Raw genomic sequence first — 15,595 nt, 5'->3', positions numbered from 1 at the left:
CAGGCCATAGCAAATGAGAGAGAAAAGATGGCAGCTGCACTAGGAAAAAAGGTATGGAAGCAGATTTCCCACAAGAGCTCTTTCCTGCTACACACCCCTTCAGTCAGCAAAGCACCAGTAGAATCAATTGCTAGGAATCCTACTTGCAAACTCTGAAGTGGATAAACACAACCGCACAGCTGGATTGGGCCCTGGTCGCACCGCTCTCCAACATACTAGGCTACAAAAGCTGGTGAACATTAACAACACTATGCCCTACGGCCACATTTGTGCTTGGATGTAACATTTTCTTTCGTTAGCAAATCATACAGGCTTGATCTCACATTCCTAAAGCCAAATACACAAGATGCCAGGCTCTCCAGCTGAGAACAAAGGCTTGCACAAAAATGAACAGGGAAAGCTGGCGTAAAAACAGAAAGCCTCAGAAGACTTCTCCCAAGGACTCACCATCTAAACCTTTGTTTTTGTCAATAGTTAGAACTCTCTCTTGACTTAATGAGAAGACTCCAAAGGTTTTTTTAAAACACACACACACAGTGTTTCATTACAATTGAATATAGGTTTGAGTTTAGGAGAACCGAAGCTTCTTGGCACATAACCAAAATTCTGTTGCCTTTTTAGACATACTCACTTCTTTCATCCACAGCAACTTAGGTGGCTGCATCTCAGCGGACATTGCACCACCAACAAAGGACAAGACTCTGTGCCATGTCCCGTTGATGCGTGCTACTTGGTCAGCTGCACGATGGTCCATCCACAGAATGATGTTTCTGTTGTGTTCTCCTTATAAAACAAGGCCAATCTTAGAGTTATTTCTAATTTAGATATGGGTAACCCACCTAGCCCCAAAATTATTTAATGAATTTATATCCTGACTTTCCTCGAGGCCAACATGCCTGGGAAGGTCTCCTAGGTGGTCTCCCATCCAGACTCTGATGAGACCCAGACCTGCTCATTTTCAGTACAATGGTTGCTGCATGTGCCCCTGGCCTTTAGACCACAGCCCTGAGACCACAGTCCTCTAATCCTATAGCAGAGATGGGAAGTATGTGGCCCTCTGTGTGTTATTGGACTGCAACTCCCATCAGCCTTAGCCAACACAGGCAAAGAAGACTGTAGTCAAACAAGCACTGGAAGGACACAAGTTTCCCATCCCTCTCTCTCTGTTCCTAGAACTGTTTCAGTTGACTTCTCCAAATTCAGCTAATATGTAACTTTAAGCAAAATCTTTCAGCAACTCTCATTTAATTCTTGCTAGATAAAGAAATGACTGTGGCCTTGGACACAAGCATTTCAAATAAAGCCATGCAGGAGATATCAGGGAGAACTTGTGGTACAAGTCTTTCCTATTTTAATTTCATAGCTACCTGCCGAATTGTTGTTAAATAGATTTTTTTTAACCTTGTATTTCACTTTAATGCTGAAAATCTCAGTGTTCTATTAGAAAGTCTTACCTTCAGAGTTGACCGCCAGGGGCTTGAAATGAGTGTCCAAAACAACAAGGGAGCAGGTAGCATCAAAGCCCAATCCTCGAATCTGAGAAACATCTATCCCACAGACAACTTTCTGTGAAGAACAAGTCAGTTATATAGTTTCAGAATTGCATACAGGCAAAACACACACACAAATATGAATATCTAAAATAGGGTCATTGCTGAAAGGGTTTGGGTTTCTGAAAGATTACTTAAATACAAAATGTATGTGTGGAAGGGGGAGTGTAAACTCAATTGCTCTTTCACATTACCATCATCCCTGGAGAGCATGTTCAAAAGCCCAGGGAGGGCACACATCCGCATGCTCTTCCACACAGAGTTAAGACTGCTTATGTGACAGGCCCCCAAAGCTGCAGAGGCTGGTTTTCTCCTACTTTAGGATCACACATGGTTTTCTAAATCCCTGTATATGCTGAAAAACTAGTTAAGATTTTGATCTGTGAATCAAGTAGTCTCCAAATTCAAAACCCCATCTCAGCCATAAACGTATGAGGAATAGTCATTCTTTTGCTTCGCAACTGCAAAAGGAACCTAGCAGGGCCACAAATTATGTGCAGGTTATGTTCTGGTAATCAGCACTTAAAGCCAAAACGGTTTAAAGTCAAAACACACTGGGTTCTATGGCAGGTGGAATAGCCAAAGTCTCTCCCCCCCTCCCCATACACATTTACCCCTTTTTCATTTGTGTGCATGTGATGGGCTTATTGTACTGAGCATCCAGAAAGTGCTAAAAAGTAACATTTTACCCATTCTATTTAATTGCAGCATTTTTATACCACCCATTAACAAAACAGTCTCTGAGAGGGGTACGAGATAGAGATAGATATAAATATAGATAGATAGATGATAGATGATAGATAGATAGATAGATAGATAGACAGATAGCAATATGACAACTTGAAAATGTTATTATAAATAGTTACAATTTAAGGCGGATGTTTCAAAGAATTACTTCAAATGCTGTAATGTCTACTGAGATGTAAGTCCCATTGTTTTCAGTTTAGTACCATCTTTCAACAACTTGTCCTTTGGCACTTTGCTGTATTGAGCAGTAATGAATATACTTTAGGGTGTGAGTGAGGTTGAAGAAGAAGAAGAAGAAGAAAAACAGTAAGGCAACTCATTGCCCTCTATTAAGAGGATGGCAATGAGGGTACTTTGGCAAACTAAGGTCATAGATGTTCCTATTTTATTACTTCTTTTTTTTAATCCACTTATCTTTCGGTGACCCTCAAAGAGGGCTCACACCAAAATCAATTGATAAACACAGGGCATGTACAAATGCATAGACATAGCTAATACGACTCATCTTTTCTTAGCTTGGTGAAGAGGTATTTGGCACTGGGGACAGATGCAGGCTATGAGGTATTGCAACACCACTATGGCAAATAACTTTTTTCCTGCCACACCAAACTTAGCCAATGTTTGTTTTATATATAAACAGGTCACTATAATATGTAGTCGGTACTACCTGGAGGTTCAAGTGTTCTTGATGGGCATGGGATTCTTAGTACACTTTGTTATTTGTATTATTTAAACAATTTTAATGCCGCTTAATTACAGCCATTCCTAAGTGGTTTGCAGGAGACTCAATACAATGAAACAAAAATAGAGCTAACTATGAAAATCAGAATTCATTTTAAAAGCCTGCTGGAATTAATGTCGATAAACGTTCAATAGAGTGAATAAGAGTAAATGAAGAAATGCATTCTGTTTCATTATCCTCAGGCACACCCCCATCTTCCTCCATCTCCTTTAGGGCACTCACTGCAGAGAATGGCTCATTAATATTTGAAAATCCTGATCAATAACAAGCGAACAGTGAACTGTCCAACTATGAATTACCAGGCATCTCATGCATATTTGAAGAGCCAACCTAAGAACGCCAAGCAGTCCGAACCCAGGACTTTTTTAGTAGAGGACTGAAGGTCCCCCTTCCCCGCCCCAAGACCACCCTGACAATGCTGGCTGCCAAAGGAGGTCATAATACCCACAAAGAGAGGCGAAGAACAACTAAAGAAATTCAGGAGATGGAGCAACATCCTGCTGTTTTACATTTCCCTTACCTATTCCTGACACCTGCAAAGTTGTTGAGCTTTTTTAGGAAGCCCCCAAACCAGGACATGTCAGGACTTTTCCTGACTTATGACAAGCTTACCCATACCATAAAGGTAAAGGGACCCCTGACCATTAGGTCCAATCGTGACCGACTCTGGGGTTGCGGCGCTCATCTCGCTTTATTGGCTGAGGGAGCCGGCGTACAGCTTCCGGGTCATGCGGCCAGCATGACTAAGCCACTTCTGGCGAACCAGAGCAGTGCACGAAAACGCCGTTTACCTTCCTGCCGGAGCAGTACCTATTTATCTACTTGCACTTTGACGTGCTTTCGAACTGCTAGGTTGGCAGGAGCAGGGACCGAGCAACGGGAGCTCACCCCGTTGCAGAGATTCGAACCGCCGACCTTCAGATCGGCAAGTCCTAGGTTTAACCCACAGCGCCACCTGTGTCCCTACCCATACCATACTTCAGTAGAAATGTCTGCTGTAGAGGGAAGGGTGCTTGCTAACTGAGATGTTGGCTTCACCTGCAGTTCCATTCTGAGCAAGCTCCATTTCCTTCTAACACATAAGTAGATGCTACAATACTAGCACCAGGTATCCATCACAGGAATCTTGTACTATATTTGTGACATTACCCAGAGTCTCTGATGGTGAAGGAAAGCTTTTCAAGCTGAATGAAAAGGTCTCTCTACCTTATGTGTTCATTTCGCATTGTTTTAAAACCTCTATTTAGTTTCTTTTGTACTTTTTTTGCAACACAAAAAACTGTAAGTATGCCTAACAGATCAACTGAGAAAAAACTTATAATTCTTCTCCCCAAAATACAAAAAGCAGTAAGCATACAAAATGATCCCCCAAAAACAAAGGTGAAGTTAACTCAAGATGCTGACAAAATTAGGATTTGGTTTAAAACAACAACAGCCCAGCGCACTTTGTCCTGTTGGTGTTAAAGGCCTTTCTCAGGGGCCAGAATTAAAAACCACCTAAAATGTAAGATAACTGGAGTTATCTTCAGGCTGTTTTTCATTCTGACCCTTGAGGCCTTCAACAACAATAACAGCCCCAAATGTGCTGGGCTGCTTTTAAAAAAAATTAAATCCACATTTTGTCACTATCCTGAGATATCATCTCCTTTGTTTCGGTGGGGTATAATTGTTCCCCATCACATACATACACATAATACACATTAAAAATCTTTGTCCCACCCCCAGTGTGGTATGCTGTTAATTTCCTCTTGATTTCGCACACAGACATTTTCCTCCATATGATTTGTGTTAGGACACAATACCCTTTGCTTTCCAATATGTCCTTTGCAAAACAGGCTTATATTGGAAAAACTGTCCAGATGCCCTTAGGCAACCAGGAAGTCCAAATGGCACATGAGTGAGCTAGCAGAGAAGGGAGGATCTCTGTATTCCTCCCTCCTACAGCCCAATTGGTTTTTGTGCTAGCTTCAGAGGAAGGAAAACATCTTCCTCCATGATCAAGTATGAAGGCAGAAAAGCAATAGATCACTCTGCCCCTCCTTGGCCATTCCACTAGCTAGAATGATATTTTTTATGAATGTGTTAAGAAGCTAGTAGCCTATATTTCCAGGCTGGCCACAGAATTGGAGTCTTCTTTTCCCCTGCAGTCAACATGAAACTGCAAGCTAGTAGTGTAAACTTTTGTAGGCTAGCAGCTCATATGGACTAATTTTCAAGGCTGTTTATAGAAAGGAAGAGAGAGAGAATACCTGAAGGAAAAAACAGAGGTAGTGTACAGCTGATTAAGCTCATTCACTTTTTGGAGTTTGTTTTTTCAAAAAACAGGTAATTGATGTTTTCTTTCTGGTTTCTACCATAAGCAAAAAACTTCTACCTCAAAGTTATAATTTTCTCCCACCCAAAAAACCACAACCCTTCTTCTTCCAATCCTGAATGTTAAACCTAAAAACTCTTCCCGCAGTTTTTCCAAGAGCTACTTATCAGTATACATCCCCCCACCCCTCACAAAAAATAAAGAGAGGGATTAACTGAAACAGGGCAGCTTCAGTACCATTTAATAGAAGCTGGCCAGATGTACTAGAAGGAATACAAAGGTGTTTTTTGTGTGTGCTAGCAATAGAGGTATATATACAAAGGGAGCAGACAGAGAAATCAGAGAGATGTAGTTCTGGTTAGTATAAAGGTGTATATATCAGAAGCTGCTGTTAATCTTTGAACTTAATAACACGACCATTATATAGTCAAATCTGGAACAGGAAGCCCCAATTTTCCCAAAATTAAAGGTAGGCAGAGATTAGCCAGAAAATGTCACTAGTTATATCAGCCCTCCTAGAATCTTGTATCTCTTGTGTGCGTGAAAATGGTTCGATGTGACAAAGGCAGTAGAGTCTGCCTCACCTCATTAGAAAAGCTGCCTCACAGTGTGTAGCATAAAATTCATAGTGAGCATTCATGTTTGTACCTTTGTGACTGTACAACATGCAGCCCAGATGTCATCAGAGGATTGCTCATAGTGGTCTGGTTGTGGTGCCCAAATTTGAATTGGCTGCTCTGCGTAAGCCACCAACGTCCCAAACTTGTCTACCAAAGCCGCACGGACGCCTGCTGTGCCAACGTCAATTCCAATGTAGTAATTTACTGGTTCCAGGTTCTCACTTTGCATTTTGAGCAGACCTCTGGGTGACAGGGAAACAAAAAGGGACTTTTTAAAATATGCTTCACTTGGATAAAACTTCATTCTCTCCTATCACTGCTCATCTTTGCAATGGGCACTGCATACCAACAAATTCTACAGTTTGGGATCCAATGAGTTTTGCTACATGTTACAAATGCCAAGCCAAGGGACAATAAGGTAGCCACCTCACCAGTACAACCCTTGGTTTGAAGCACACACACACACACACACACCCTTCCCAACCTTTGACCAGTCCTGACACAGACCATCAGAAGCGCTGCAGGCAAACTCATTTGGAAATAGTTTGTAAGCTGCTAAGCCTACCTATAGCAAATTATTTAGACTATGGTTGGATGACTTTTCTCTCCAATAAGCTTTCCACCATAAAAGTATCATAAAGCATTTTTCATTGCAATAACACATTTTGGTCTCCTAATCCCACATTCAGGAAGTTACTGCTCCTTAACAGAAGTCAAATCAACAAATTGTGCAGGGTTTTATTTTAAAAGTTCCTGTCATTGTTTTTACCAACTTCCAGTCACATGTAAGAAAGACAATTTCTCAATCTCATTCCAGGAAGTATAAATATTACAGGTATACTCTGTTCTCCCTCACACTAACAACAAGGTTCCTATATTTTATACCATTTCCCTACACCATACACATCATTTTAAAGAGTGCCTAATGCCATACAAGTTCTCAGACATTAAGATACTTGGAGTCCTCTTCTAACGTTTGCTTCCAGTGAAGAGGACCTGTTTTTTGGTAGTGGCACCATGGTTATAAAAAGTTGTCCAGATGAAGTCTGCAGGATCAGTCCACAGTTTGCCAATAATAAGATGATGATGATGTTGTTGTTGTTGATGATGATAATTTATCATAGGTCATGGCTCCTCAACAGACATCTAGAAGATAATTTTATAACATTGTTTCCTTTGCTGTAACTTTACAATTGCAAAGTGATTTAAACTGTTTTCTTAGTCTGCTGCTACAGTTTTCATGTTGATCATTTTGGGATGCCATGATCTTACTGGAAGACACCGTGTGGTCCCATCAGGTGGAAAGTCAGAGGAAAAATGAGTTAATAGTTTGATTCATTTCTGGAATAATATGAATAAATAAATTATGAATAAATAAAATGAATAAGAACTCACACATGAACCACAGTGCACAAGCCAAAGGAACCCACCTTCATCATGAAGGAATGTACATGCTGGTTCAACCCATGTTTTATATAGGTTGCAAGCCTACATACACTTACCGGGGAACAAATCCTACAGGACAAGCCTAATATTGCACTGTTAAAATCATTTTATTGCATTGCTATGTGTAGTGTGCAACACTTTGGTTCTTACTATTCATCAGCTGCCTCTAAACAAAGCAATAGAAAGAAAAGCATTACCATTGAGTATCAGCAGCAGCAGCAGCAGCAGCAACAGTTGCCAGTTGAGCAGTCCAAAGACTACAAATGCTATGCACTGCAGCCAGTCATACGCCAATCACACTGTAGAGTGACAGTTTTTCATGTCCAAAGTGGACAGAGTGACAGGGGTTTTGTGCACAAAGTGGGTGGGCCTTTATGACCCATCAGTACAGGCAACTCCCATTTTGAATGCATTCTTGGTGCATGCATGCATCACTGCGAACCCAGAAGTGGCAGGAAAAGGGGGCGTTATGGGGTATAATGGGAGTGCAGCAGGACAGGCTTACAAGTGCACTGCCAACACACGTGATGACCCAGAACATAAGCTCCATGCAAAATAGGGTTTTCCTGTATATAACCAGTAACTTTATGAACAATCATAAAACTGGACTGCCATGGTATATGTCCATGGATGAACTCCTAGCAGGCTCCCCATCCTTTCCAAATAAATAAATATATTTTAAATATACAGAAATACACATGCAGACACACCTTTGCCCAACATTGGGCCATAATAATTGGCTTTGGAAGCTCAAGCGTGTCTGTAATCCAACAGCTAGGCTGCACTGCATTGTTTTGTTCTTCATCTCACAGTCTAACTTGCCATTGACAAAAAAAACCATTCAGTTTATAGATGCCTCCAACAATTGTTGATATAAGGTTTGTCTCTAGAGGAACTGTGTTTAAAAATATTATGCGTTCATTTATCATTCTGCATCACTTCAAAGTGCAACATTCCTGTAACTCAATCCAGTTTCCTTGCAAAAACATTGTTTGATGCTAAGAGTACTACAGAGTATAATACATTTGAGATATCACCTACATGACATCTGGATCTACGCATGAAAAGCACTGAATTCTCCAGTGCATCTTTTTTTTAGGGTCAACAGTGACTAGAGTAAATATCCTAAAATCAGCAGTGTTCTCCTATAAGGAATAGTCAACAAGTTTTAACTAGGAAAAATACATTTTGGAGTAATGGGGCATTAGAAAAATTACAAAGGCAGACTGATTGCATTGGATGCCATGCTAAACCACAACTGAAGCATTATGTGAAGAAGCGTAAACAAGACACAGGACTCATCCATACTTGCACTTGTCTAAGTGATTTTTCACTTGTCTCGCAATTTCTAGGCATGAGTCTAAGCAGTCTTGCCAGTGCCTGCCATTTCTCCCCAGAAAACCCATTCCTTAGCCATAAATTGGAAAAAAACATAAATCCAGAGAAAACCCAATTGGTGTTTGCTCCGATTCAGAAGATCAAGTAGGGGGGCGGTAATGAGGTGAGGCAAGGGCAAGTCTGGATAAGCCCACAATAAGCCTTGAGCTTTCACACTACTCCCTCCCATCTCCAAAGTGGCCAGGAATTTGGAAAACTGCAGTTTGTCAAGTTGCTGGGATCAACTATAGCTACTGAAGATAACTTGCTTAAACTAACGGTAGATTAACCACAGTTTCTGGTCTGGACAGATTTCTGTTCTAAAGTCCAACTCTGTCCCATTATACCACATTGGCTTTTTCCTGTCTCCAATGTTCTTGAAAGGGAAGGGGGTGGGGGGTGTACCTTGTTTTTGAACTCTGGCTAAACAAAAATCTCACTCAAGCAACAAGATGCTGCCCTGACAGATGTCAGCAAAAATCAAAATCCGTCCGACAAACCATAAAGTTGTTTCAGCTGATGATTCGAGATTAATGAAATCAATAAATAATGGACGATTAACATTTGGGCTTCTCTCTAAAGCTGTGCTCTCAAGTTTGCACTGACTAATTCAAGCACTCAATAAATAATGCACAAATTTCTCAGTAAGTTAATCAGTTTGTCAGACTGCAGGAACAGAGCTTGAAATGTAAAAAGGCTTGTTTACATGTTCAGTTGTCACAGAGTAACTCCAGAATTCACTGGAACAAAAATCAACAAGTCAGAGATTTAAGGGAGTGAATGAGAAGCTGAAATAAGTTGAAAGAGAATTTAAAATCCCTGGAAAGATCAAGGGCTTCTTATTCTCATATTAAAAAAAAAAACTGGTAAGTGAACAGTTCAATGAAGATACATGTTGACTTGTGAATAACACCATATAGTGACAGCAAAAGTGAGTGGTTGGAATAGTGGAGTTTCTTGTTCATGTTTAAAAGAGTTTCAACTAGTTTATACATAGTATCAGCCCCATATTGATCACTTTTGTTTGTTTTTTAATTTCTATTTTTTAAATATTTATTTTTATTGAAACTTGTCCAAAGGTATACAAAAGTTCATACCCAATACAAAGTATCTTTTTTATAATACACCAGAATAAAATTAATGCTTTTACGATCTAATCTAAAAAGGAACAGAAGGGAACAGAAGGGGAAAGGGTAAAAGAGAAACTTTATGCATGTACTACTCATGCGCAGCCATGTATACAGTGGTACCTTGGTTTAAGAACAGCTGTTTATGAACAACTTGGATTAAGAACGCTGCAAACCCAGAAGTAGGTGTTTTGGTTTGTGAACTTTGCCTTGGAAACAGAACATGTTCCAATTCCTGCTGAGTGTATTCCATTTGTAAAATGAGTCCCCAGCTGCTATGGGAAAGCGCGCCTTGGTTTAAGAACGCTTTAGTTTAAGCACGGACTTCCGGAACGGATTAAGTTCATACACCAAGGTACCACAGTATATGCTACCTCAGGAAATAAATAAATAGAATCATACCAGGAAATGATGGGAGAGAGCTGGAGAGCCCTCATGGCTCATGAGGAAACCCTCCCTGAAGCCCAAAGAAGACATCAGTGAGGGCAGAGGAAGCCCCAAAGAGACCTGAGGAGCAACGGGACTTTGTTTAGGCTGCTCAGAGTCCCCGCCTAACAGTTGACATATAGGGTAGCACAGCAGAAGCAGCCGTTCCCATGTGTCCTCCACCCAGCCCTAGAGCTTCAGCTCTAGGTATTTTCTTTCTCTGAATTGGAGAAAGAGCTGGAGACCAGGGGGAAATGGGCATTTAAAGAGAGTGCTCCCCACTTTATGCGATGTCTCTTATGTGCGCGGTGGCCCAGAACATAACCCCCAAATAGAATTCAACTATTCTATTTTTCATAAGCCTTTTTTTTTTTTTTAATCCAGGTATTACAAGTTCATTTTCTCTTACACGCAAAAACTCCATAAGAAGTATCCAATCCTTAATAAATGTCAATATTGATTTTTCTCTAATTAAATTTCTTAGATATCTGTTCCCTTGAGTTCAATGTGTGCATACTCTTGTGTTAACTAGGTGTTGCAATCCTATACCCACTTACCTGAGAGTAAGTCCCCTTGAACTCAGAGAGACTCACTTCCGAGCAGGAATGTATTGGACTGCACAGGAAGGCCACCATTTTGTTGTCTTCAATAATGACCCCCAGTTCCATGAGGTAGGCAACACCATTTTGCCTGACTCTTCTGAGAAAAGACTTAATGGTACAATCCTATACAATTCTACTCAGAGGTCCTACCAAGTGAAATATAAACCTTTTTTTTTTACTCCCAGGGTAAAGGTATATAGAAATATAACCTAAGTCAGCTGATGAAATAGGAGAGGGTGTAATGGCAACAGGAGCCTGGTAGATTGTGTCATTTCCATCACTTTTGGTCTTGAAACAGAACATAGCCTTCATCTCTTCTTGTTTATTACCCTACTGCTGATCGAAGTGTGAAACAGAATTCAACTTGGATTAAGGATGTTCAGGGGGCAAACTCCCTAAAGACATTTCAGGCACTTCAGGGATTAATTTGGTCCCTTGTGCTCAGCTGTATTAGCAAGTCATCCCACAAAATGATTTATGCTTTGTAAAGGAGCCTACAAAGTGACAGAACATCAACATTTGCATATTGGCTACAGTCCAGTGTGCTTCCCAGCAAAGCCATCCTATCAAACCAACACCTAAACCAAGTGTCTAATTATTTGCGACAGATACTGGAAAGCCTAAGCCAACAGTAAATTCAACAATTAAATCAAAAAATTTAATACATGCTACAAAACATGCTTTTGCAGACATTTTTCACCCAGCGGCGAGAATGTTTCAGTAACTAGTTTCCAAAATTTAATGCATTCAAGGGGACTTGTTCACCCTTGAATCGTAATTGTAAAGGAGGACAGCCCTAAGTAATTTGTCATCCTAAACTTAAAACATTTATTTAGATGGTTGGTACATCTGCAATTCTAACACACTGCTTCTGAGAGTTCCTGTCACATCTATTTAAAAGTAACCAGGGGCTCTCACGCCAGACCAGTCTTTTTATTTTTAACTGCACAGTCCTACACATGTCTACTCAGAAGCCTACTCAGCTCAGTGGGACTTACACCCTGGTAAATATGTATAGGTTTGCAACATAACTGAACACTACACCAGGATTGGAGGTACAACACTACTTAGCAGAGGAACAGTTGCTTTACCCACATTATAATAACAATAATTTATTACTTACACCCCGCCCATCTGGCTGGGTCTCCCCAGCCACTCTGGGCAGCTTCCAACAGGAGATTAAAAATACATTAAAACATCAGTCACTAAAAAAACTTCCCTAAACAGGGCAGCCTTCAGATGTCTTTTAAATGTCAGATAGTTGTTTATTCCTTTTGACATCTGATGGAAGGGCATTCCACAGGGCAGGAGCTACTACCAAGAAGGCCCTCTGCCTGGTTCCCTGTAACTTTGCTTCTTGCAGTTAGGGAACCTCCAGAAGGCCCTCGGCGCTGGACCTCAGTGTCTGGGCCGAATGATGGGGGTGGAGAAGGAGGGAAGCCCAGGCAAGATTACACACACATACACAACCAGACACTCTGGAAACTCTTCCACAGCCCACTAATTAGAGACAGTACCACCACCAATATTCACGCATGGAGATAGCCAATTAACTCACCAGTTAGGGCATGCACCCCACTACATCCCCAAAAGTCAACAACACAGCACACTCAGTCCAACAGCCCGTAGCACAGCCAGCAACAACCACACTACTGCAAGTCCCCCTAGGAGTTCCTATAGGGGTTTGAATCTCCTTATGCTCCTCAAAACCATCCCTTTTTTAGCAGAGTGGAGCACGGCGAAGACATACAACACAGTGCTCATGAGACTCCTGCAGAGAACACACGGGATGCCCTCCTGAGACAAGAGCAATGTTGGGATGACTACAGGTCAGTAGCAATGCTGCAGAGTTCCATCAGGCTGCATTTCATCACCCATGCTGTTTATGAAGCCACCGGAAGAGGTCATCTGGAGATACAGATTGAGGTGTCACCAGCACTAGATAACGCCGAGCTCTATTATCTCCATTTCATCAAATCAAGATGAACCAATAGGTGCTCTGAATCAGTGGCTGGGCGCATTAACGGACTGGGTAAGAGCCAATAAACTGAGATTAAATCCAGACAAGATAGTGGTACTGTTAGCAGGTTGTTCATCTATTTGGCTGATTGAAGTTCAACCTGTTCTGGATTTCTCCCTAAAGGATCAGGTATGCAGTTCAGGGACAGTCTTGGATCTAGTTGTTAGCAAAGAGGCATGAGCAGCCTCAGAGGCTCACAGCACCGTTTATTGGCTTGAGCTGATAATACCAGCTGCAACCCTACCTGTACAAAGATACCTGCTCTGATTACTTCAATGCGTTATATATATGGGCTTGACTTTGAAAACAGCCTAGAAACTTTAGTTGGCTCAAAGCAGGGCAGCAAGACGGTTAACTGGGGCTCAACCATATGATCATATTATATGTTTTGTGATCGACACTGTTTCCAGGCCCAATTAAGATGGCTGACATTAAGATTTAAAGAGGATTTGTCCTACCCAACCGCATTTCCTCTTACGCTTTGGAAGCAGTGGGTACTTCTTGTCTGTAGGAGGGCAGTACTGGAACAATAATGTTTGGGGAAAGCACAATACTCATATATGGCAAGAGGGTAGACAGCTACAGCAGTCATACATTACAGTGTGCGGGCTGTTATGTTTGGTGCTTCACATATTTATGATACTTGAATGGTGACAGTTGCATAAGTATGTATTTTGCTCAGTGTACGCACACTAGGAAACAGAAATCACAGCTTCCCATCACTTGTAATACGTACAGCAACACACACCTACCTCTGATATAGTCACAAATAACAATCGACATGTGGACTGCAGGCTAATTTCCACAAAGAAATCATTTCCATGAAGGAATTCAGGAATGTGTAAACAGACCCTGTACTTTGCACCGTGTTCTAAATAACACACTGAGAAGCTGTCTCTCTTTAAAGAAGGCCCAGATTGGGGCTGCTTTCAGGTGGGATTTAACCACATACCAGCAAATTCAGGTTGCACAATTGTAGTTGATGAGGACAACAAAACCGCCCCCCCCCAAAAAAAAACCCCAACAACTCCTGCACTTTTTGCAGCAGGGAAACTAATTGGAAAATGTGCAATAATGCTTGCTTTGATGCAATGTCATCTGTCAACCTCCCTGCAAACAAGTGAATACTCCTTGAAAAGCCAACACCATCGAATCTCTCCACAAAAATGAACATCCAACAAACAGGTCAAGCAGAAGCACCCATTGTGTCTGCCTTAGCTCTTCGGTAACCCTAGGACAGTATTTCCCAGCCTTGGGTCCCCAATGTTGTTGAACTACAATCCCCATCATCCCCAACCATTGGGCCACTCCAGCTGGCGCTGATGGGACCCACATCTGGTGACCCACAGAAACATATCTGCAACTTGCATCAACTGCAAATGCGGCTGAAAGAGTGTCGATGACCCTTGGCTACTTCGAGACTCTCTTCTCACCCTTCCCTCTTCCCAGGACTAGTAACCATGTACACCAGGATAAGGCATCATCTCAGGCATGTGGCAGTATCTGGTTGCCATTTTGCAAGGGGAGTGTGGTGGGCAGGGAACCTCCCCTTTGAATTTCATAGGTTGCATACTGGGCCCCATACATACACAGGGAAACAAACCTGCCAAGCAATAAAATAAAATAAACACATGCCTCCACTTTAGGCAAACCTGGTGTTCAGGATGAAAACCTCAAGCTCTCTCCCCATCTCCCCCAGAGTCAACCAAGGTAAGCCAGAAGGCAACCAAAGTACACCCAAAGAGGGAGGGGGAAAGGGACACGACCCCTTGGGCAAGGGATACAGAACAAAGCCCGAGGTGTTTTCTTTCCCCTCCTAAACGCAAAGGAAAGAAACATCTGCGCGAGGATTTCCTGAAACGGAACGCTCTGCTACAGAAGGCGATTCTTATTTGGGTTGGAGAGCAGAAGCCACTTACTTGCCCAGCAGTGAAATATGACCTGAGCTAGCAGTGGACAAGCCGCTCGCAGCACACGCTTTGCAGCAAAGAGAGAGAGGAAAACCCCCAGAGTTCCTGACAAGGCAATTTCCGGGCTTCTTGCACGGGAGCAAGAGTCGTTGCCGCGAGGGGGGAAAGAAGAAGGCCTCGCTCCTTTTCTCCTCTCTTGGCAGCGGCGCCTTGGTGCCGCTGATCCCGATTGGCCGGCTGGCCCGCGAGGCGGGATTTGGCGGAGGAGCCTGGAAGGCGCTTAAACGGGCAGTAAATAAAAGGAGCTGCTCACCCCGTCCTGCTTTATGTCTGTGTCTCTCCCCCATTCTCACTGCTTGTAAAAACCCGTCTGTGGAACTGTACTAGCGATGCCCGCCGCGGGGATAAAATGTGAAAGCCTATTTATGGCTTATTTGCCAGTAGAGACGATACGATAATCTTTATTGTCATTGCCCCATACAGAACAACGAAATTGAAAATCTACATCAGACGTTCAGATGTCTGCAAGCCTGCAATCCCAGCTGTCCCAGCCTGGTTAGCCCCCTAAAAACTCTGATACCCCATAATTAAATACAATATACTCCCATAAAGACTACAGTGGTACCTCAGGTTACATACGCTTCAGGTTACAGACTCCGCTAACCCAGAAATAGTACCTCGCATTAAGAACCTTGCTTCGGGATGAGAACAGAA

At 42.1% G+C, this 15,595-nt stretch overlaps 1 protein-coding gene across 1 annotated transcript in view; it reads right to left on the bottom strand.

The window, feature by feature from the left end:
• The window catches only part of FGGY (FGGY carbohydrate kinase domain containing), a 139,834-nt gene extending 124,747 nt beyond the window's left edge, over positions 1–15,087 (bottom strand). The window contains exons 1-4 of the mRNA XM_083510343.1: positions 14,891–15,087; positions 6,002–6,215; positions 1,455–1,566; positions 632–783 (exon numbers count right to left, since the gene is read on the bottom strand). Of these exons, the coding sequence (XP_083366469.1) occupies positions 632–783; positions 1,455–1,566; positions 6,002–6,202 (465 nt within the window). The 5' untranslated portion in view covers positions 6,203–6,215; positions 14,891–15,087. The remainder of the gene's footprint in view (positions 1–631; positions 784–1,454; positions 1,567–6,001; positions 6,216–14,890) is intronic.
• Between the last annotated feature and the right edge of the window lie 508 nt (positions 15,088–15,595).

The sequence above is a fragment of the Podarcis liolepis genome (genome assembly GCF_965112155.1).
Source record: "Podarcis liolepis genome assembly, chromosome: 6".
NCBI lineage: Eukaryota > Metazoa > Chordata > Lepidosauria > Squamata > Lacertidae > Podarcis > Podarcis liolepis.
Note: the sequence above shows the minus strand (reverse complement) of the source record. Positions and strands in the feature narration are given on the sequence as shown.